The following is a 25,729-nucleotide window of genomic DNA, read 5'->3' as shown; positions in this document are numbered from 1 at the left end:
TAGCTTGTGCCTGAGTGCTAATGAAACGATTAATTCTAACTTGTAATAGAGTTAATGAATCAATGCTGTAATTAGGAACCCCACTTAAGCCAGTTCAGCCTCCAAGGTACCTGGAACAGCGTCTCCTCCCAGAAGTGTGTCGAGCCGATCACATTTGTAACCGCTTTGCTTCTCATTAAAAGTAAGACTATGTTCATAGATCTTTCAGTCGGAAGTTTAGTTGCAGTTTTGAACAATTATAGCAAAGACGCTTTATTAGGATGCCATAGGAATGCCGAATTGGAATAAAGCTGAAATAAAATACAATATAAAAATAGATTAAAAAAAAAACATAAATGAAAAAAAAAGTTACTATGTTGCTTTGGCAATCAAATGAAATAAAATAACTAATTTATAACACTAAAATTATTTAAACTCAAATAAAAATAAATTAAAGCTGAAAAAAATATTAAAAAAACTAATAAAAATTATATTAAAATATATTTAAAAAATAATTAAATTCAAAATATTATATATAACAAAACTATATAAATATAATACAAAAAAATACTGCCTTCTATATTATAAAATTACAAACTGGACACTTTATAGTCTTGTTGACTTCACTAAAATGTGTAAATGAAGCCCACAACAGTAGAAGTTACCATCAAGTTTGCAGTGTAGATGAGGCCTGTTGCCCGTCATTATAGCAGTGTGATGCGTTTCCTGTTTTGGGGCTAGTGCAGGTAAAAGTTATTTAAACACATCAGAATGTGTCCTTTTATCAAACTGCAAATCTTAGCACTAGCTATTCTTAAAATGGACTCAGAGTGCAGCCGGTCATTGTGTTTCCTCCATGTCTTGACTTTTTCTGAGCCGTGAGCTCTCTCGCTTCCACCTCCACATAATTAAGCACATCTAATATGTATTGAAACAGTGGCTCTAAAAAACTGTCAGCTCAAATACGTGTGAAAATTTCTATGTGTGCCCTCTCGGCCCTTAATAGTGGTGTTACCTGCAGAGATGCGCAGAGTCTGTAGGCTGGAGCTGACACTATGAACTGGCTCTACTTACAGAGAGGGAAAAAGATACACCCGCCTGCATCGCACAAAACGAGACAGCTCCCCGTTAATGAGACACAGATCTGCCTAATGAGCTCTACCATAGAGGCTCACACACACTTTTTTTTCTTTATCCATCTATCTATAAATCCCTACATCTCAATCTATCTCAAGGTTTCTCTCTCCCACATGTATGTTTTTTTTCCTTGCTCGCTCATGCTTCCATGGTATAATGATGACAGAAACTCTTTTGTGAATTTATATAAATATACATCATTTTATTACATAAATACTCCCAGAATGCATGTCATACTTTTTTTTTTTTTAGAAACAGCCCCACTCCCTTTGCTTGCTAAAACTTTTTATCCTTGTGTGTGTATGTGCATGTATTAATGTACAGGTTTATATGTTTTGTTAGTGTGTGTGTACACATATACACACATATATATGTAAATAAGCCTTTATCAGCTACTTTCTGTCATTCAAATGCTTCATGCAACACACAAAAAAAGAAAAATACACACACAAACACACACACATATAGTTTACAGTATATTATTTGTTTACAAATGTTTATTTTTTTTAGCAAATTTTCTGATCTAAAGCAACTTCAGTCTTTCATCATTAATTGTAAATATTTATTTAATTATTTATTGTTATTTTTTTTTTTATTGAGTTTTTTGTTTTATTTTGATGATTCATTGCTTTTTATTTGTTTTATTTTGTTTTCTTTTTTTTAATTTATAATAATAATAATGGTTGTTGCAGTTATTATTATTATTGTAATTATAAGCATTTTATTGATGGAATTGAGGAATGCGAAGATAACAGCATTTTTAGTTCTTTCAGGTTTTTGCAATCTTTGAGAACAATTAAACAATGAACTTTTTGTCATATCATTTTGTCGCGTTATTTTCTGAATGTATTTTTCTTTTTTGTGTTGCATGTAGCATTTGAATGATAGAAAACTGCTTTTAAAGGGTTATTTACTTTTACAAAAGGAATGCATAAAACAATATTAATCAAATACTGCCATTTGAGAGCAAAACTTGGTTGCAAAATTTCAATGGATTTGATAACAGTTTTAGCATAGCTGACTAAAACCTGTATGTCACAGAACGGAGCAGAGTTTTTGATCTTAACTCTTAATTTTAGACAGAATGTGCAGTTTCTGCATTTTGTTGGGCAAAGTAGTTCTCCCCAAAATTAAAATTGCTATAATTTATTCACTCTCAATAAATTAAAATTGCTATAATTTTTTCACTTTATTTTAATTTTTTTGTTTTTTTTTGTTGAAATTATTACAATTTGAAGCCTCAACTAAACTAAATGCAGTGACATTTTCCGATGACTCACTCCTTAAATTTGGTCTCTTCGTCACAGCTCTTCTTGCCTTAAGAGGCTCAGCTCATCTTCTGAGGTCAAAGGCTGTGACCTTAATGAGGGACATTGATTATGTGCACCCACGAGTGGAGGTATTAAGAGATGCTGTGGATGATCGAGTCCGTCGCTAAATCACAGCAGAGTCTCTGCGCGTGGTGATTAGACGGTGGTCAAGGTTGATCCTCCTACACATTCTCAGCGCACCATGAATATTCATACGCAGGGCCCACACACCGTTTTCCATTACACTCTAATTACCTGCACACAAATCCTTCTTTGTCTCAGCCATACATAAACACACTTTTCTTGCCGTTACATATTAAGTATCTCCTTGAAGATTGGCAGCAAGTTCAGAGAGTAAAAAGAGGGACATGTGATGCACTGTAATGAAATGATCTTTTAGCCCCATTTGCATGATGTTTCATGGAATCTTCCATGAAATTTGTGAAGAAGACGGAAGTGTAGGCTGAGGACAAGAAAGATCACCTTGTTTGATATTCCCGGGAGTCTCTTTATGTGTGTGGAAAGATGTTGAGACTCATTTAAGTTGGATTGTGAGGAACGTGTAATGGTTTAGATAAGCCCCGCCTTCCCCTCCTCTTCTCAGGTCTGGAGATTAATGAAACGTCTTATGAGACACGCAATTTGTCTCTGTCTGTTATCTCCGTCCCGACTGCCCAGAAGCTACTTTTTAAAATATCTGCAGAGAATGAAGGAGGGAGGAAAAGAGAGAGAAATATCTCAAGATGATGAGTTTTTCATCTTTAAGCATTACTCTTCTCACTCAGGATTGACACGGGCACCCAGACGGTTAATGCCGTTCTGGAGTTCTCTGTGACCTCCTGCGAAAACCCCCTGAAGACTCTCGGATGGTTTTTTAACATATGAGCTGGTTATCCTTTGAATCCACTGAAATCCTTTCTTGGTCCTTTTTAAATATTAAAGCCCAGTTTAAATTAATGAATTATGGGAACCTAGAGCGTGAATGAATGTGTGACACAGAAAAAAAGTCATTAGCCTGATGGAAAAGGAAAAAAAGTGTGTGTGAGGACTACTTTTTTTTTTTTTTTTCTTCTTCTGAGAAGTTTGGCTGATTATACTGAGTTTCGTTCACTAGAAATATATTTTTGGATAAAATTTGTGGTTAAACTTTTCATGCTGTTTACCTGATAAATCTCACACACACACAAACACACACAAATCTCTTAGATGTTGAATGAGACCCACATTATTTCAGCCTATACCTATAGTCCTGCTCTCTAGTTATCAGTACTATCAGCTATTGAGAACTAATATTGCTTGACCTCTACTCATCGACATTACGAATTCTCTGTCTTCATTACCATCCCTGCCATTTTCTGCATTCAATTTTTAAGCAGTGTGAGTGAATCTGTTGTGTATGCTCTGATGATCCTTTGTGTTGTGGAAGGACTGCTGTCAAAGAGCTGGAAAGGAGACCCTTATATAAAAAATAAGGTTGCCTTATTTTAGTTGTGGTACTGGTGAAGGATGTCCGTTATCGCACCATATCTTTAATTTGATGGTATCTGGTGGGTTTGAGGTTTAGACAGCACCTCTCTGCTTGTATCCATTACTCTAGCCTGCTGTTTGATAAATGCCTTGCCAGCGTCCGCAATTAATTTTGGTTTCCTCTTCAGCATTGTCACGGCAACAGGAGGATTTCTCATTAGTCTTGAAGAAGGTTGGTGTATGTGATAACTTTAAGTGTTTCTCTCCCAACAGGTTTCCTCGCTCGGCTTTACAGTGTCAAATTGTTTCTAAAATGAACATTGTTATGCAACCAAACCATATGGCACCCACAGTGACTGCTCCTTCTGGCGGCTGCTTATAAAACATCACTTTAAACTACTGGCAGCTACTGCGTCTTCCTTTCATATGTTAAGTGTAAATACATATAAGAGTCATTAAAAACGTTTTCAATGTTTTAAAACCTCTATTCGTGCCTCTGTACGTAGAGATGAAAACTTGAGTCTCACTTTACAGTAAGTCGCAAAAATCTGTTTATTTGTATTGACTTTAATTTTATTGAACTAAGGATTTGAGGCATGGATTGACTTTAAATTAATTTGCCTTGAGATTTTACAGACTTTTTTAGTTTAGTTTTGTTTTGTTTTTTGCTTTAGTTTTGGGTTTTGTTTTTTGCTTCTTTTTTGTTTGTTTGTTTGTTTGTTTTTAGTGTCTGTTTTATTATGTGTTGTATTTTGTTTAAAGTTTTTTGTTTTGTTTTGTTTTATTTTGTTTACTCTGGATTAGATACTTTTGAACATCACTAGTGTCCAAGATTTTTTTTTTTTTTTTCAATGTTACATAACAAATCTTAATTACCATAGTTAAAGTTCTCATTTATTTACCTTGGGGAGAGAAATCTGTGCTGTTTACAGAAAGTTTGCCAAAAGTTAGTTTTATTTATTTATTTAGCGAAATGATCCAGCCCTTAACAAGTTAGTGAATAATGAATACGTAATTTATTTCAGAAGTACATGATTTTAAAGATAAAATTATCTTTTGATTTAAGTAAAACCTCTTATATTTCCTTTTAGACTTGCCATGAAAGACTCAACTTGGATTTGTGACAAGATTTCACTTGAACATGTCTGTGAGGAATGATTGTTTTAGTACTTTATTTGTTTATTTTCTATTTGTATTTTTTTAGACTAAGTGTTGGTTGTTTTGACAAACTATAAGCCTGTGTCTCTATCTGCAAAACACTTGGACTTCCTGTCATGCAGTAGCTCCAGGCCTCTGCAGTGCTGAGGTACTGCTGTTTTTTTCGACTGGCAGCTAAGAGTTTGTCCGTTTTATATCTCCGCTGTGCTTTCACGGACAATTAGCCATCCAGATAAAGAACAGGGAAAATTATGAATCGTTTGACACACACTGACACTTTTGAGTTTTTGGTTTTTGATATAAGTTGTGAGTTGTGTAATGCTTTCACAGACAATTAGCCATCCAGTAGTCATTGTCAGTGCATAGGCGTATAGGACCCCTGTCCTCTGTATTTCGGTTTCTCTCGCTTTGCCTCATAAGGCAGAGACATCCTGAGGGCTCAAAATACCATCCTACTTCACTATACTCACTTACTGTACAAACTGCTTTACAAACAAGTACAAACTTACCTCAAAGAAACTTTAAACATTAAACTTTGTAACCCACGGGAGATTGCCTTTCTATGACTTCCTATGAAATGCAACAACAAAATCAAACACTCTGGAATAACCATCTGGTGTATAAGTAGTAGCTCAACATCTAATGTGCATGTTTTTGTCTTTTGTTTAGTGCATGAGTCTGAACTGCAAAGAAAGATCGCTGAAGAGCTGCAGAAAAGCCTAGAGGAAGAGAGGAGAAAGGCACGGGAGGAGCTCAACCAACGGTGACTATCCATGCATACACTTATACTGTTCTTACATACATTATACCAAAAGTAACCAAACAGCTCAGATCAGTTCTTCCTGTCTGTAATTGGTGTCCTTAGAGATCAAACGTCTCTGTTTAGAGAATTAGCCTATGCATGTGTGTGATGCTGCTGACACAGGAGCTGGCGTTCTGATGTAGAACCGTGATGCGCTGCATCTTGTTTGCAAGCAGAGGAATGCATGCAGGAAAAAAATAGTAGGCTAAATCGTGTGTACTATTTACTATTTCGTTCCCTCAGTTTATAAATTGTGTGCACGATTTACTGATTCGTTTCCTCGAATTGCTAATTCGTACACACGATTTATAAATCGAGAGAACGAATTAGTAAATTGTGCGCACGATTTAGCAAATCGATGGACCAAAAGGAAACAAAATATTAATCGTGAGCACGTTTTAGTACATCGAGGGAATGAATTAGTAAATCGCGCGCACAATTTATTTATTTTTTCTTGCATGTCATGTCCGGGGCTCCGTAGAATGCACATGTATGTGTCACATGGACTATTTTACCGATGTCCTTACTACGTTTCTGGGCCTTGAACGTGGTAGATGCGTTGCTGTATATGCAGGGTCAGAAAGCTCTTGGATTTTGTCAAAAACATCTTAATTTGTGTTCTGAAGATGAACAAAGGTCTTACAGGTTTGGAACGACATGAGGGTGAGTAATTACTGACAACTATCATTATGAACTATACCTTTAAGTAGTCAGAAAACTCTCTGGCCATGGTGCGAACAGTTAAGATGAGTGTTTGGGAAAATTATTTGAAAATGGCCACTTTTTTCAATTCATTTTTGAGTATAGAATTCAATCAATGTCCAGGTGTTCACATATTGATTATTTAATATTTAAATATGGCTCATCTTCAGGTTTTGGATTATATAAATGGCTGCCATTTAGATCTTTTGTCAGACATGAAGTTTGATTTCTTGGATTTGTAGGTATAGATTTGGGTTCTTTTTTTTTTAATGAAGCTTAAATGAAAGATTGGGTTTATGAGTTGAGATTAAACTCTTGTTTAATTCAGTACAAGACGCAGAGAAGCTGTGTGCCTTAATGAGATTTTTGTCTCATCAACAGTCAAACTGGGACACAGACCTGTCAGTGCTTTGTCTGGATCCACTTGCCTCCTTTCCTGAGCACATCACACTCACTTTTTCCCTATTTCTTCCTTTTTTTGTGAAAGCAATTAATCATGCATGAAAGTGAGGTAGCGGGTGGAGTTAATTTCTTCATATGTGATGATCTATTAGCTTCCACCGGTGAGGGCTTAGTCTTTCCATTTTTGTCCTGTTCTCTGTCTGCATGTAGGTGGCTGTACTTTGACATTCGTTTGGCCTTTAATATCTCGGCATCATGTACGGTCATCATTTTCCAAACCTTTTAGTTTGAACCAACACACTTTACTAATATAAAGTGCAAGTTCCTTAAATACTCACTCCATTTTATTCAACTAGAGCTTGTGATTGATGTGCCAGTGTTGAGTCTTGCGTCCTTGTCATCCCGGGTACCTCTTATACTGTTATTCTCAACAAGGCCAACACTCTGACCTGCAGAAATTGCTATTGACAGGAAGTTTATTTTCTGTTGGCTATAAAAGTAAATTTAAGGGCAGGGTGTGTTGTTTTACAGCATTGTTGTTGATGCAACTGAGGCAAAGTGCTCCATCCCATTGCCCCGGCAACGCCATTAAGGGAAAGTAGGGGCTTTATTGACCATGATGTCATGCTTGGAAAAACAGAATCAATATTGTCCTTAATGTTGTCTTCCATTTAGCTTTCTCCAACTCCCATTTCTTCTTTCATTCCTTTTTCTGTCTTCTCTAGAATGTGTTGTGTTTTAAAAGTGCCCTTATGAGATCGCAGGATTGAATTGAATGAAATTAGTCTCTGGCTTTGGGTTTGAAGACCTTGTAGCGGCAATCTCCAACCTTGCCTTCAGGTGGACCATTGTTTGTATGCTTTCTTCATTGTTTCATTTTTCTCTTTCCCAGTTCATGAACAGTTAACAGTTAACTAATCTGCTGTCCTATATGTTCGTTTTTGTATTTTGTTTTTTGTTTTCTTTGCTTTTTTGTTATGTTTTGTTTTGCTGTTTTGTCCTTTGTTTTGCTCTGCATTGTTTTGTGTTGTGTTTTGCTTTGTTGTATTTTTTGTTTAGTTTAGTTTAAATTTATTTGATTTTTTTTGTTTATTATTTTATTTAATTGTTTATTGTTTTACTTAATTTATTATTCATTTACACTTTTATTTAAAATGTTCTTTTTTCATTTAATAGCATTTTCTGTGAAGGTCTTGGTATTCAGTACTTTGTTTCTTTTTTTTTTTTTTTTAATTTTTTTATTTATTTTTTTATTTTTTTTTACATGACAGGTGGGCTGTATTTCCACAGTTACTCTCAGAGCTTAATCAGCATGTGATGCTCAAATACCATTTAAAGGAACAGAATTCCTGAGCTGCAGGAATTGTGTATGAAAATGTGTGTCTGTTTGGCTTTGGATGAGGTAGGTCAGTAATGCCCACCATTAATCTTGCACTACCACAGTGCTGGCCTTACAAGATGTTATACACATGCCTTATACACATGCTTACACCCCTCAGTATCCATCTGCTTAAACTTAGTTCTGAAAATATAAATGATGGAAGAGAACATTCATCAGACAGTATCTGTTGTGTATTGTTATAAGTGTGCTTCAAGATGCAAAATGTATTTTGTTGTGTGGGACCATTTGTTTTTGTTTGAGAGTGTGAATATATGCTAAACATAAGAGGTTAAGGATCAGAAAACTACATATTTTCAAAATTCTTTAGTGGGCGGGTTGCCTGAACGACTGCTGCTGTAGATGGAGCGCAGTGGAGTGTAAAAGAACGCAGTGTCTCAAGTTTTTTTAAAAGTAAAACTGTTTCTGAAGTTTTAGTCTTTAAAAAATGCAGCACTCAGGGTGTTGTGACTCAACAGCCAAATGTGTCTGTCTGTTTGTGTGTATAGCTGTAGCAGCAGTGCTTTATAGGGGCTGAATGTAGATTAAACTTCTCAGAGAGGTTTTTTTTTCTGTATCCACCTTTCTAAACTTAAAATGAACAAATCTATATAAAATCTAGATGAATTCACTATGAACTAGTCACTCAGAATTGCTTGTTTATGTGTGTGTGGATAAACTACAGAAGGTGTGTGTGTGTGTGTGTGTGTGTGTGTTTGTTTCCTGCAGAGGCGTGTGTGTATGAGCTCCTTTGCGGGCCTTTCTAATGAGAGATTTGCGGCAGGCACTGGAGCAGAACCGTTCTGCAGATCAAAAGCACAGACTGGGCTTGGCTGACCTGCACAATGCTGCATCAGCAGAAAGACCTCAGTTATCATCCACACAGAGACTCGCTGAGGATTACACACAGTCCTCAGGGACACAGGCAGTGAGAAGGGGGCATCTTAGGACATGAACCCATTCTCACCACCCCTGACCTCACCTCAAACAACAGCCTATGCTCTTTACTTCTTACTTGCTTGCTTTATGGGTGGATGTATGTATGTATTTATTTATGTTATTATATAAAGACTGACCAAGATATCCTTCAAAAATTGCCTTTTCGTGTTTCACAGAAGAAAGAAAGTCCTAGCGTGAATTTGAGCGCATGATGATAGAATTTTCATTTTTGGCGGAACTATCCCTTTAATATATGCATATTAATATATGCATTAGTGCATGAAGGAGGATACAGGCCCACATGTTAAAATCGCTCATTGTCACAATCCAGCCTGCAGCTTCTGCACACTATCATTTCACAGCTGAAATACAGGCGTATGTTCCCTTTCCCCAGAGGCATGCTGGGTGCTTGTGTGTTTGTTTTCATTTCATCCATGTCACTGTGTGACTTAATCACCCTTTGCTTTATTTATTCCTCGCTTTTCTCCTCCAACTTCAAAATGAGGAGGAGCTTTTCATATCTGTTGAGAGTGATCTAACAAAAATTGTAATTTTGCAAAAAGTTCCTGCACTGAATCCATCAGAATCCGCAGCAGAAGCTCCACTACTGGCCAAGACAAATTATGTAATTAAAGCTACAGGCGCACAGCTTTGCGTTTATTCATTATTTGACAATTACAGCATCAGTCTCTTAGTCTTTTCCTAGGGGAACAGCCCCCCCCCATCCCAAGTGAGAACCATAAAGGAACAGCCACACGACCAGCAGCCAGGGAGGGGGCGCAGGAGCCTCATGAAATATTCAAACACTGCATTCTTGCACATTATTTTGCCTCATTAATAATGCATGGCTCCTTTAAATGCTATCGCAGAGGGAAACATTCTATAACTTTTGTACAGGCGTGTCAAAATTCGTTTTGTCTGGAATAAGCGGTGAATTAAATTGCAGGAGAGAGCCCACAGATGGTGGGATAGTGGAGGGGAAGTGAGATCAGCTTCTGCAGGTGTACAGAGGTGTGCGGCTTTAAAAAATGGTAAATTATACTGGTCCCTTACGTACCAAGGCCAGTCTCTGTACAGCTGTTGATATTCAGACCTTTTCTAAGATGAGACTCGAGATGGCATGGATGCCGTGTAACATTAAATACCCATAAGACTCTGAAGGATAGCCGAATAGTTCAGGTACTGTCCGGCTGACATTATCAAAGCATAGTTTATTTATTGCGATGGAGAGAGTGAGATAGCTTGAATTATTTAGAAACTTTTTGCTTTGCAGTTATTTGATTTTAAAGCCGTACTCTCTTCTGAATGGTCCATTTCATTGGAAGCTGCTCAGTATTTGAGAGTGAGGAAATGTTTTTTTAACAAGTCTTACCAGTCAAAGGGCGGTACAACTCATTTATTTCAGATCTGACTAACAAATCTTGTCAGTGTTATCTCTCTTCCTGTCATGAAATAATGATCAGGTTATTGCTTAAGAAATTGTATGGTCTTTTTTGCTTTAGAGGTCCTCACCTACCTGCATTAAAGGAATAGTTCACCCGAAAAAGCTATCCATCTCAGGCCATCCAAGATGTAGATGAGTTTGTTTCTTTATCAGAATAGATTTGAAGAAATGTAGCCTTATACAGTATATCACTTGCTCACCAATGGGTCCTCTGCAGTGAATGGGTGCCATCAGAATGAGTCCAAACAGCAGATACAAACATTACAATAATCCACAACACGATTGTAGTCCATCATTTAATGTCTTGAACCAAAAATCTGCACACTTGCAAGAAACAAATCATTCATTAACGTATTTTAACTTAAAACTGTTGCAAAAAAATAAGTCTATAATCCACAGTGGCTGCACAAAATGTTCATCAAAATCCACCAGCATATTTGTTTTGGACTGTTTCCACATGTGAACAGTGCTTGATTTGTGCATATTTCTCTCCTGATTGAAATGAGATTACTTTGTCATTGGAGAAAGCAATGTTATGAATAGAGGAAACAGTGGTATACTGTATCTTATGTAATATCTTATGTAATATCTTAATAATGGATTTGTTTATTACAAACATGCAGCATTTTGCTTCACAATGCATTCATTGTTGGACTGGCATCGTTTGGATTACTCGTGGATTGTTGTGATGTTTTTATCAGCTGTTTGGACTCTCATTCTGATGGCACCCATTCACTGCAGAGAATCCATTGGTGAGCAAGTGATGTAATGCTACATTTCTCCAAATCTGTACTGATAAAGAAACAAACTCATTTACATCTTGGATGGCCTGAGAGGGAGTAAATTTTCAATTTTTGGATGAAGTATCCCTTTAATCAATTAGGAAGTAAATTGCTGTGTTATTTTAAAAGTGTGGTGTTGTGCGGTGCACATAGGTATTGTTATTGCAGCATATTCTTAGTTTTTTATTTTTTTAAGATGAACATAATTGGATTTTAGTGGCCCTTGTTTTTTGCCCCGCAAGCGACACTATTGTGCTCACTTGACGCTTTTGGCCTATTTTTAGTCCTGGAAGATGGCGTAAACACACACAATACCAGAGAGGGAAGTAATGATGGATGTGTTGTGCTGATATGTGTCCAGTTCAGTAGACTGAAACTGGACATGGCTGGAGTCGCTCACACTTTTCTCAGGAGAACAAAATGCTCAATGATGTGTTTGTTCACAAACACAGGAGCACAACAGGACGACACCAAATATTCATTTTTCTTTCTGTCTTTACTCATTCTTGTTTGGTTGCAAGTAAAATTACACGTGCTAAACTAACACATATTAATCATAAATCAGAGATGGCTGTTGCTTTCTGTCATCTATTTAATGAAGACAGTACTCTTTGGGATATCAAGACAGGTTTTTACAATGTGGCAGAAAAGACAGAGAAAATCAGAATTTAGAAAGAAAAAGAGAAATAAATCAGAAAGAAGAGAAAATTATAATCTCATATTTTTTTTCATTTTATTCTCATTATTATTATTATTATTATTATTTTGGCTGCATTCATAAACTCTTTTATTTTAGTTTAGTTTATTTTAGTTCTTTTTTTTATTGTGAAAAAACAGCAAAATATTCAATTGGATTTTTTTTAAAACATTTAGAAAAAATTAGACAACCCATACAATATGAATTAATTACAATATTTTGTTTTATCTCTTGAGGTTGACATCAACACTTTCTGAAGGTTAAGCACTTTTCACGAGCTTCAATGACCATTTATTAGAAAAAAAAAAATATATATATATACATATACATATATATACACACACACACACACACACACACACACACACACACACACATATATATATATATATACACACACACATATACATATATATATATATATATATATATATATATATATATATATATATACATACATACATACATACATACATACATACATACATATACACACACACACCACACACACACACACACATACATACATACACATATATATATTATATATATGTTTTTATTTTTGTATGTTTGTATTGCTCAAACTTTTTATGGTTGAGCGCGTCTTTGGAAATCTAACACACTTGTTTGTGTTTGTTTCGGCAGTGTTATAATTATACCCTCCCTCATTGCCCTTTTCAGCATCTTTGGTTTCTTTTTTTTTTTGCATGGCTGCTGTTTGATTGAAAACACAGCATACAGATTACAGTTTGTATCTTGCCTGAGTTTACTTTACAAATCAAACCTCCTGCTTGATGGTGCAGCTGAGGTTGCTAGGCAACTGTGAGAACCGGGTGACAGCTCATAAAGTCTCTCAACATTCCAGCTCAAAATTCCAAATAGCTCTGCAGGATTATCTCAAAAACATCAAAGAATTATTACTGCCGCATACCTATTAGACAACTTCAAATGAGGCAACATATTCAAAATCTCATTTGATATATGAGCGCTTTTTCCCTCTTTGAGGCTGGTACTTTTTGGTATTTAAAAAAAAAAAAAAATTTATAACCATATTCTCCCCAAATTGTGATTCAGAGCATGTGTGTGGCCTAGCACAAAAACAATTATAAACTTTCTTAATCTTATTTTTGAGATTTTATTCAAAAAACTTAGTTATGTTTTTCACTTAAAAAGTTTCAACTAGAAAAATGAATCATACCAATGTGCTATTGAACTCACTCATTTATTTAAAAAGTTAAATATTAATATGAATATTATCTAATTAAAGTGAAACAATGACATGTAGCCTTCAAATTATTCTTAATTACATTATTGGCATAGTCTTCAGTGCATGATTATTAGACATAATGTGTTATAGTGATTCAGTGCTGTCTGAGTTTGACTGAGATACAGGCCTGTAATTAAAATTAGCTGTATGGTTTTTCTTTTTTTCAGGGCTAATGTTCATTTTTGATTGTAGAAGGCTTATTAAAGCTCTTAAAATGATCCAACCAAGAACATTGAGTGCTTTTTCATTTTTGTTGTCAATATTGTTGTATGATTTATTGTTAGCAACGAAATAGACAGTGGCAGGTCTGTTAGGCTGCATTTACACTAAAAGCTTAATGATTCGATATATATTTTTTTTTTTTGCTAGTTTTGTCCTGCCAGTTATGATATAATTATCTGTGTTTGAATTTATACACATTTTTGGACATTTTGACCATTCAACCTTCATTCGAAAGCAGCCATCTATTTGGTTTTTGGAAGATTAGTTTCACAACTTAACTTAACTTAACTTAACTTAACTTAACTTAACTTAACTTAATTTTAACTTAACTTAACTTAAAACTTAACTTAAAACTTAACTTAACTTAACTTAACTTAACTAACTTATTCCTAATATGTTTCATATGTTATAAAACAAATGGTTTCATTTTACATAGAAGCCGTTTGATTAGCGCTAATGTTGACCAAAGATCTGAAGTTTTCTGTATTCTGTGTTGCTTTACATTTAGGCTTGAAAAGGAAAAGTCCCAGGTTCATGTTCAGGCCCAGGCAGAAGCTCAAGCCCAGGTAAAGGACGAGGTGAGCAGGATCCTTGCATTAGAGAAAGAGCAGAGCTTCCAAAAAGCCATACTGAGAGAAAGGATCACCGCCGAGGATGAAAGACTGCAAGCTCAGATATATGTGAGTAAATTCCCAAACACCGAACTGCATGAGTCTGTCTGTGTTGTAAACAGCTAAGCACTTAGGCTTTGTTCACACTGCACATAAATGTTGAATATTTAGGACTGTACCACAAGTGATGAAATCTGATCTCTTTGTTCAGTGATGTCAATATCCACTCCATTTATATTGGTTGATATATTGATGACTTAAATGTCAAGAGACATAAGAGAGCAACTGCCTTTGTGGAAAGAGAGAAGGGAAAGCTCTCTGAATGATAAATGAATTACTCTGCAATAGTTTTTTTTGCTGTTCAGTTAACAAAACACTTGAGTAACAAAATCGAATTGAATCACATTTTTGCTGCTTTAGATTCGTTTTTCTTTCAGGGATAGACCTCCGCTCTTTAAATAGTGTTGCATCACAGGAAGTCATTTAATGTAAATTTAGCTTGGCACTGATTCCCATCCTGGCACTGAGAGCGGTGTGAACACTTCATTGAAAATATAGCATGATATATTTTAGCCTCTCATTCTCAAAGACATTATTATAAGGCCTCCCAAGATATTTCTGGTACTTCTGTTATATTGACAAAGTTACTCATTTTCAAACTTTTTTTATTTACAGAAATTAGCAGTGGCAGTGTATTCAAATAATAACAAAAAAAAATTATAAATACTAAATTAATTAAATCACATAATTCCAGAGTATTTTTCAGTGTTTATACTTTTTGTTACCATTAAATTTAAAGGACTTTTCAAGTTGCTGTTGCTTTATTTATTTATTTATTTGCTCACTCACAAAAAGCAGATTTTCAGGAATTTATATACTAAAACATGTTTTATATACTAAAACATTTTGACATTACTACAAAAAATTTATATTAATTATAAAAATTCCTATAAAGATTTATTAATTTCCATGATTTTCCACACATTTAAAATTCTCGGATACATCCATGCTTTTCATGTTTACTTGAAGAATGACAGTTGTCGTTAAATTAAAATAAGAAATAAAGTGTTAGTTTACGTTTAAATGTTTAGCTGTTGTAGCTTATTTTAAAGCTTTATGAACCCATAACCCATAAAATAGTTTACCCAAAAATGAAAAGTGTGTCATAATTAATTATTTACTTAGAAGAGGGCAGTGTGAACATTCATCAAAACATCTCCTGTTGTGTTCATTTGACATGAGGGAGAGTAAATGATGATAGACTTTTCATTTGAAGTGAACTGGCCTTTTAAAACACACTATCATGGGTTTGAATGCCATCTTTTCTGCCTGAACTGGGCAGCTGTAATGAGACATTGTGACTTGGTCATGACCTTATTTACTGTATCTACCTAAATTCACACCAAACAAGTTATTAACACACTATCACACACAAAAATTATAATGTGTTGCACATGCACAGAGAAGTGTACATGAACACCTTTATTGATAAACTTTATATCTTCTATACCAATCTAAAAGGAAAGCCTGTGTACACACACACTAGAGAAAGGTAGTTTTATTTGCAGGTGGCTAAATTGCCCTTGTAAACACATTGTAAGATGAGGGGCCCCTCCATTGCTTTTGACAGGGCAAAGATTATTTGAGCATGAAGTAAAAAAAAGAGGTTCCCCGGAGAACTGGAGCTGTTTACAAACGTATGGTATTGATTACATAGCTCATTTCACACAGTCATCTCTGTAATAGAAAAATGAATCATTTTTGGGATGAGGGTGAGATGTGCTGTAATTCACGGCTGGAAGGAAGGTGTGTGTGAGAGAGAACTGGGAAAGCGTCATTGGGAACGATGGGTAAATCTAAACAATGTAGGGAGGAGGGGTGCTTTGTGTGCAGGAATGTTTTCTCATGATTTCTTCATGGTGGTTTCATTTCCGCATTTGATTTTAGAAATCGTCTAGATTTTAAACAGACCGACTGTAGCTGAAACAAACACAAATATGGATCCCAGCAGCCCAAAGAAACAATCCATTCTAATTCAATCCCTACCCACTGCAATACAGCATTTATGCACACAAAATCGCCAGCAGTTGTGAAGCATACTCGAGTAACAAATTGCTGGTTTATGAGTGTTACTCAATATTATAGGTTTATCAAGAGTCAGACTGTCAGATATGGAAGCTCTTCCTGCTTTGTCCTTCAGCTCATTGTGGGGTTACTTTTGTAGGTAGTTTTGTTTAATATACTTCAGTTTGATATCCAGAAGTAGAACAGTAAATTCTGTTTCGTTTTCTTAGTTATCGCACTAAAAATATCAGCATATTTTGCAATTTTGGTTGAATAGAAAAGACTATATTTTCCACCATGTTTGACCTTTTTTACACAAAATAATATATAAATTAGATTTATAATGATTAGAATATTGCATATCTAGTTTATAAACTGATATGATATTAAAATTCTAGTTGCTAAGCCTAATTTCCCCCCCTAATTTTTGGTGTCTTCTGCTGCTTACCAAGAAATATTACTAACAGATTATGTCAGTCATGTGATTTGTTCCTGTCAAAACCAATGTTTCTTGGCAAAAATAAGCTCAATTGTGGACTATTGTGGATGTTGAGTCAGAGGCCTGGCTATGCAAGACTCCTTAGGATCTGTAAAACTGTAAAATGTTGCACATTAACAGTTCAGGTCAGTAGATAGTCGATCATATACACTAATGTGATGCTTTAAGTGTTTTGCACTTTTCACTGCTCATCAAGCATTCAGGAAATAGACATGTAGGTGTGTATAAATAATATGGATCAATGAGGAGAACTAGACATGTATTGAAATATGTCTTTTCCTTTCAGTACGAAATGAACACACACACAAACACACACACACACAGAGAGAGAGAGAGAGGAAAATTAGGTGGACAGGTTCTTGTCTTTTTCTCTTAACAGAAAATTTTCACTCAGGGACATCATCACACACATTTCATCCCTCTCAATTTGGAGTTCTTCTTTGAGCGGAGCTTCTTTAATAGAATTTGAAGGGTTATCGCCAGATTCATGCCGCTTTTTCTCATGTAATCATCTGTTCTGACAGTGCTATCATAAAACTCTTTTCTTTTTATTTCTTTTTTTTTTTCTCCTTAAAATGATTTTTTCCTGGAGACTAACCTGCCACACTTTCGTTGTAATCTCACGGTTTTCAACTACAAATGGGACTTTCTAGAGGCCTTCACACTTGTTGTTTTTCCCATCCAACAATTTTTTTATTTCGAGCAATGGCTAGATGTCTATTTGCTTGGCAGCATGTGTAGGTCAATCATTATTGCATGTAAATGACCTCATTGCTGAATTAAAAAAAAATTGATTTACACATCAACTAAGTGAGAATATGTTTAATAAACATGACACACGCACAAGATATAGTGAGTTGATCAATACATTATTCTTTTATCACAAAGTAATGTTCAACCTGTTAGTAATTGGAAATTGAAATGAGTTTAAATTGCCTCCAAAACATCAATAAGTGTTTGAAAGTCCTTGCTGGGGTAGTACATGGTTCTGCTGCTCTCAGCACACTTTGAATAGATGGACCTTTCAAAGATGATTTGTTAAGTCCTTTGTCCTAGCTCCTTCCTCTGAGCGTGTTTCTGCCTGACTGCAAGGCGTTCAATCATTAAACATCAATCAGGCTTTTGAAATGCGTTCTTACTGCGAGTAAGAGCCGCAGTGCCACACTTCAGGGTTTCTGCAGTTTGCTTTACAAATGCATTAGCCAGGCGGTGTACACGCTCACTCATGGGACATTTACACGGGCCACTGGGATCTTACGGTATTAGCCGTGTTCTCTTGGGTTCGAGCCGTCTAAGCAGAGGCAGGTTGTATGGACAGCAGGATTTCTTTGACTTTGTCTTTAGAACTCTATTGGGCCCTAAACATCTTGATGGTTTGCTTTTGGATTTTGAGAGTAAAAAGAATCTTTATTATATATGTTTGTATGTCTTTATTAGATATTTGCATTGAATTTACAGTATTTTGGTGATATTTTTATATAATTAAATTATTTATATATACACTACCATTCAAAAGTGTGGGGTCATTACTATTTTTTGAAAGAAGTTTCTTATATTTACCAAGGCTAATTTTATTCAATTTATTTATAATTTTATTTATCAAAAGTGCAGTGTCTTAATATTTTACAATATTACTGTTTTTTATTTAAAATTAAATTTATTTGAAAAAGATTTTTTTGTAACATTATAAAATTTATTTGGTGAAATGAAATTTGATCAAATGAATGTGTCCTTGCTGAATAAATGTATTAATTTTTTTTAAGTTTTAATGATCCAAAACTTTTGTTATTATTATTATTATTATTATTATTATTATTATTATTATTGTAATAACTTCAACTGAACTGAAAAACTGAACATTTTTGAATGAAGGTGCAAATAAGTCCTAGTTTTCAGGATTCTTTGAAAAATGTAATTTTATAAATACTGTAAATTTTAATTAACTTAATGTGTCCTTGATGAAAGTATAAATTTATATATACATATATATATATATATATATATATATATATATATATATATAATATTATTTAGAAATTATCTTACTAGCAGTTTTTAAGTTCAGAAATTTTTATTGTTAAAAAACATTATGTGCCGAGACTGGCAATTTAAAGAAAATTAATCCAGATTACCAACTGTTATTACCAATTATAATGCTGTTACTTTCATATTCCTAATTTACTAAACTATGGGATTTTGAAACAAATTTAATGATGTACTCTATTTGAAACTTAATTGTGTATGCAATCATCACAAAGTTGTGTAATTTTGTCGTTGCGGTTAATGTGAATATTCAAAACAGGGTTTTAAAAATGGATTTTTAAGCAACCAAATGAAAACCACATTTCCAGGACTTGCTTCTCAGAGACGACTTGAGCCTAATGCCTGAGAAACACAGCTTGTATTTTAAAGGTTGTGAACTATTAAGCTGACCAATGCTACTCTATGAGCATTTTATTTTTCCACTCCTCGTTCAAGGAGATATCGATCCCACTCTCATCAGAATTCGCACCATGCTCTGGTCTTCAAACACTGTTTGTCACGTACAATAGCTGAGTGCTGAGTGTTAGCGCCAGCTGCATTCTCCGGGAACAGTCTTCGCACGTCCAAATTAGCCTCTCCAATTATCTCGCCCAAGCCAAGAGCTCTGAGGTCGCTGTTCCGAAGGCTGTCCTCCTTCTCAAACAAAGCGCTGACTCTACCTGAAACCATGAATCATTTTCCTCCAAGCACACCAGCTTAGTAACAAATCTCTGTTTTCTTCAGCCGAAAGACCCTGACTTTTGCTAGCTTTTAAAAGTGCTTGCAATGTACACTTGTGTGGTAAGCCATCTTGTTTTGCGGTTCTGGGTTTTTGTTCGTCAGCTTGTTTGATGGACACAAGAATGGATGTTATTTCACACTTCAAATCGCTTGCATTTCCTTCCAACTAGAGTGTCATTTTCCCCCAGACCTGTTGAGTATATCGAACTTGCTCATTTTAGATGCATTGCAATGACATTTCGTGATTTCTGCACTGTGATGAGAAGTTCTCGTGTATCTCTTCGACCATACATGCTGTCAGCGATTCTAGACATTAATAAACTCGTCAAGTCTGGTAGTGTTTGGGTTTCACTGGCTCTGGCCCTCTAGCGATCTTTCAGGACAGCCAATCAATCACAACGCATATCATTTCATTCAGACACAGGCAAACCCTGGGGCGAACATTTCAATCAAACGCAGAGTCATCAATCTCCAACCCAGTGACCGATGCAACTTATTCGATGGCTGGCGACATGATTTGTTGAGACAAAAGAACAGACAGTCTTGCAAAAGCTCCTGAAATGTGCGCCTAAGAAAGCATAAAATCCCTGACATTTTCTCACCCTGCAAATCACCAGGGATTGTTGTTTTTGCAGTCACCCGAAAGTGTTTAGCAATTATCTGATTGTGTAAAGCTCTTGCGTCTCAAAACATTGTGCCAAAATATTCATCACTTATTTAACACTTAACTAACACTTAAGCCACAGTAAAAATAATTATCATCCTTTAAAAGAAAGAAATAAAATTTGTTATTGTGGTAATTGTTTCATGTGCGCTAAGTATATTTTCCTGTTTACAGTAAACTTAATGGTGTGAATACTATTTCATTTATAATTAGTCATGATTTATTTATTCCTTTAATTGATTACTGTTAATTATTTTTTGACTACTGAATTGAGTCTTCATTTCATGTGAATGCACATGATTTTAATCAGTTTTATGTAACTGCACATTTAACAAACAGTATTACTTTAATATCAGTTGATAGTTTGAACTATGGCTGGACTTTTTTTTTTTTTTTTTTTTTTTTTTTTTTTTTTTTTTAAGCTTCTTCCCCCTCTGATCTCAAATCGAGTTTTCTGCTTCTAGAATCAGCTCAAGCTATTAAAGTCTGCAGATGTTTTTATTTGATGGTTGGATGGTCTGCAGACGCCACTTCAGTTAAGCTTATATTTCTAGAGTACAAATGTCCCCCTCCCCAACCCTTCTCTCTCTCTCTCTTTTTTCTTCCTCTCTTCTTTTCGGCAGCCTTCAAATAGTGCCAGCCATAGCAAGTGTCCCCCTTGCAAATCTGCGTGCTTCAAATGCTGTTACATTTTAGATACAGCTGACTGGCCCTGACTGATAATACCCCACAATTTAATTTCCCAGGTATTAAAGAGAACTTGCTGGTTTTTGAATTGGATGTACTAGTAGGTGTTATTTGGGAAGAAAAAAAAAATGTTTTTCCCCTCTTTACCTTGCTTAAGAGGTTTTGAGAAATGAGTTTTCTTTATCTTTAGTCTTAAGTGGGGGGGGGGGGTTGTTTTGTGTGTGTGTGTGTGTTATCTGCAGTATAAATGGAGATGTGTTAGTATTCATACAGGTTGGGGTTACTTATAAGTTTCCATAACCTTTGCAGGATCTGTAAGATTTTCAACCAGTTTAATAGATAACAGATGTGTACAGTGTGATTTACACTGTCTATCCTGATTAAAAGTTTACATAACATTGGTTCTTAAGTTTTTTTTTTACATTCTTCGGCATCAATGACTGTTTGCAGCCTTTTTTGTCATCATGAAAGTCTCTCAGTTGTCCTGAATTGATCTCAACATCACATCACCACTATTGGGATGAACTAAAACATGCTGCAAAACCAAAGAACTTGAAAGACGTTTTTGTTCATGCAAATAGTGGGCAGATTCACCGCTCTGGACAAACTTTAGACTCGTGAATGTCTACAAAGTCTCTAATTCTTAAAAATATTTATAATTAAGGCTATGTAAGCTTATGCAGAGAATAATTTGAAGAAATAATGTAAATAAAAGTTATTTTGAGTTATTTTATTTAATAATTTATTTACTTTTTACATACATTATATTAACCATCTGGGGTCTGAGGTAATTTTGGGGCCGTTGAGATGTTTTGACATGCCCTGATATTTGTGCTTATTTCAGCTACTTATACTATTGGCCAACATGTATTTATTTTTTATTTTTTGTATTCAGCACAAACTGTGCTATAATAATATGTGAGCAAGATGCATGTACATGTTTGCATTTTTTAGAAATAAAGGTTATGCGTGGTACTTAATTTAGTACCAGTTACCTGCTTTATTTTGAGTTTTCATAAATAAAAAAAATCTGTAAAAAAAAAATTCAGTAGTTTATTCATTAATAAAATTTTATTACTTGGAAAAAGCTGTCTGATTAGGCAGCAAGTAACATTTCCCCCAACACCATTATATTAAATAGCTTTGTAATGGCAGTACATGCAAACTTAACAATGGATGCAATTTGTGACTCTGCATATACTGTATATAATTTTTTTTTTTTTTTTTTTTTTTTTGGATTTATGGTAATCTAAGACTAACCGTGTATGTTGAGCATGTGAATGTGTGGGCGTTTGGATGGCTGGTTTCAGTTTCAGTAAATTAGGTGTGTACTGTACAGTCCCGCTTCGTGTGTGTGCGTTTCGGTGTCTGTTTTCCCTCGTCTCCTTCTAGGCTTGGACTCCCTGCTGATTCCCCCTTGTTCACTGAGTTCTGTAGCCTTTGCTTTCCACATGCAGTGCCAGTGTTCTGAAACTGGCCCTAATTGGCTGGGTCTCTAGTTGGCACCGGTGCCCGGCGCTCACCCCGGCAGCTAATTGGCTCAGCCGGCCGCCCGTTTCCACGAGCTTCGGCCAGGGTTGGATTGATGGATGGCAGCAGGTGTCAGGAAAGCTGCTTTCTGACAGAGCAGCTTGTGAAGTCAATTTACAGCCCAAAAGGCAACAGGAGGGTTTCTGCATGTAGCCATGCCTCTAGAGAGAGAAGGTATTTGAAAACACTGCTATTTTTAGACCTCATTTTAAATCTTGCAACTGACTTTCCCCAGTTATATAAAATGAGGAGGAAAAAAATCACTTTCTCGGCAAAGGTGGCAGAGCTCCAGAAAGACTGAAATAAGTGGAATGTAGCTTGTTGTGATCTGGGCTTTCCTTATCCACCGCCCTAATCCTTGATTATCACACTTCATTACGAGCGTAGATTTGCAATTAAATTTCGCCGGAAGCATTGTGAGCAGTACAATGAATAAAGGTGTATTTTGACTTGGTGCTGAGGTGAAGGACGCCGAGTTGGAGAAAAAGAAGAACACTAGCATAAAGCGAAGGTTGAGGTATCTGTAGTAGTTAAATTGTTATACACATTTCCGAAATAGTTGTTTCTGACTGGTCAGTTTTGGATTCCTGCGAATAAATATTTTTTTCTAAAGACTGCAGGGCCTTTTCTTGTTTTTCTACTACACGGTCTCTTTTTTTCCCTGCGTAATTAAATCATTTAACTCAAATCGATATTTCAAGTCTATTTATTTATTCATTTATTTGGTAAGTAGACTTTTAATAAAGAGGATAATGTACAGTCAGATGGTCATTATGGCAAAATAAACCCTTTCAGGGTGATTTAAGACCCCTGCTCCGCCGTCTGGGTTCATTTTGCGATAACGGCCAGCTGTACATTATCCCTTCCTAAATTTACATAGTAAACATGATTGAACATGTGTCTTTTGGTGAAAAGGGCTGTACCCGGATGTGAATGGACCAGTTCATGAGGTTTCTCCAGATGGACAAATACTATAATTAGATTTCCACTAATGCCCATATTGACATTGGCTTTATTCACCCTTGATTCATTCTTTGTGGACTTGCTGCTACCAGCTGCCTCAGTTTCATTTTGTTTCCATTTCATCTGCATTAGCAAAATAGTTTAAAAAAACATGTTTTTGCAAATAAAGACAACACTTTCCACAGTGAATTGAGGCACGCTGATAATTGCTGAGAGTGTGGTGAGAGCACAGCCTTGTTGTTTATCTGCCTTTTAATTGGGAAGATGTGAGCACAGAGAGCGGCCACGTGGGAGTTACTGTCCTGCCATCGGTCACAGATCTGCGGTAGAATCTTTTAGCACAATCTAAATTCTCACTCCCACTTTTTGTGTGTGAAAGTGTATCTCTCAGAATAACCTGGAATAAATTCTGAGATATTTTTGTTTGTACAAGTTGTGACTGTTTTAGTGTAGTGTAGCTAGAATTTTTTTTGTTTTTTTATTTTTTTGAGTGGTTAAAAATGTGTGTTTTAGTTAACCAAAATTAAAGCAGATGTTTGGTTTTGTTATTAAAAAAATAAATGTTAATATAATACCCTGTACATTAAATAATTTATGATTTTAATGGCTTTTTTCTTTTGTTTTGTTTGGTTTGTTTTGTTTTGCATTTCAGTTTAGCTGTTTGTGTTTGTTTGTTTTTGGTTTGTTTTTTGTTTTGTTTTTTGGTTTGGGATTGTTTTTTGTTTTGTTTTGCAGCAAGGTGCTTGAAAAAAAAGGTTGATATTCTGGTTATTCAAGTCCCTTCTTCAAAAGAAAAAAAAAAAACGATAGAGGTGGCATATTAAAAGAGAAACATGTCAGACGTCTCTCTGTTCATTGCTAGTGATAAAGGAAACAAGACCAGTTATTGTAGACAGAAATGGTCAAACAAGGCTCACCTTGAGCTGCCATGGAAATAAAGTTGACTGGGAGATACCAAGGGCAGCCCTCCTTTACCCAGTAGGCCCCAGCGGACATGAATATGTAAACAGCTCCATCTCGTTACAATACCGCCTCTCTGAGGTCATACACACAAAAGTCATGCGGTCACCATCAGCATGAAATCCAAAGTCAACTGCATGTCTGAAGGGCAGCCACACTTCTCTTTCTTTTTCTCTCAATTATGTATCTCAGGTTTACCTTGACCCTCTCTCTCGGTCTTTGTGTCTTTCCCTTTCTCTCTCACCTCTTATTTGTTCCCTCGTTCCCTTGAGGGAGAACTTTATTCCAAAGGCAATTGTTCTGCCTTTTGGGTCCCTTCGTGTGTCCTCTAGTTAGATATTAGAGAGAGGAACACTCTTTTGTTTTGTCCTGGATCTCTGCTCCATTGTCTACCTCTGCTCCTCTCTGTCTGCAGGGGTGTCTCTCTCCTCTTTATTCGGCTGTTCTCTCTCGGTGGTAATAGATGGCTCAGCCTTCCTTAGAGACTGCTCTCCATGAACGTGACTGATGATTTGATTTCCCCATGGTTTTAGCCATATGGCCTCAGCAGAGATAACACAAGCTGAAAAGTGCTTTAGCCATCAGTTAATACCTCAGGCTGCTGATCAGTCGATTAATCAAACTTTGTGATCAGGTTGGTCCGAGTTTGACCCGTAGACTGACAGCTGGCCTGGCACAGACAGTGGCATGGGCTCTAAACCTCATTGACACGTATAGCCATTCAGCATATGGAAAAATGAGGGTACGTTCACACCACCGAATTTTGTTCACGTTCAACATTTTTTTTTTTTTTTTAGTTTGTTTTTTAATTGGTCTGAATAGCAAAAAATATTATATTTATTCATATAATCATTTCTTAATATAATTCATTTTTAATGATTTCAATAATGTCATAAAATTAAATGAATTTAAACTGTAGTTACTGTTTAAATAATTGCTAATGTTGTGTAATTTATACATAAGTATTTTTACCACTACTAATAATAATCAATACTAATAATCAGTCAGTTACAGTTACAGTGTGTGTATATATATATATATATATATATATATATATATATATATATATATATATATATATATATATATAATATAATACTTTTTAAACAAACAAAACAAATAGTATTCATTAATAATAAGGCATTCCATATGTTAGGGAAATATATACAGAGGTCTAACACCTTGCCATCGCATTACCAACTGTTTTCACCGTCCTTCATTTTTACAGCAAGGGTAAATCTAGCACGCATTTATGCAGAATGTCACATTACGTTCATGTAATTCATGTAAAAAATGAATTCT

The 25,729-nt window shown here is 35.4% G+C and overlaps 1 protein-coding gene across 6 annotated transcripts in view; it reads left to right on the top strand.

The window, feature by feature from the left end:
• chchd3a (coiled-coil-helix-coiled-coil-helix domain containing 3a) overlaps window positions 1–25,729 on the top strand; it is a 63,126-nt gene that overhangs the window by 3,105 nt on the left and 34,292 nt on the right. For all 6 annotated transcript variants that reach the window (XM_042722804.1, XM_042722806.1, XM_042722805.1 and 3 more), the window contains 2 exons: window positions 5,721–5,814; window positions 14,195–14,366. In XM_042722804.1, coding sequence (XP_042578738.1) covers window positions 5,721–5,814; window positions 14,195–14,366 — 266 coding nt within the window. The remainder of the gene's footprint in view (window positions 1–5,720; window positions 5,815–14,194; window positions 14,367–25,729) is intronic.

The sequence above is a fragment of the Cyprinus carpio genome, chromosome B4 (genome assembly GCF_018340385.1).
Source record: "Cyprinus carpio isolate SPL01 chromosome B4, ASM1834038v1, whole genome shotgun sequence".
In the NCBI taxonomy this organism is placed as follows: domain Eukaryota; kingdom Metazoa; phylum Chordata; class Actinopteri; order Cypriniformes; family Cyprinidae; genus Cyprinus; species Cyprinus carpio.
This window is presented reverse-complemented; position numbering and strand designations above follow the sequence as displayed.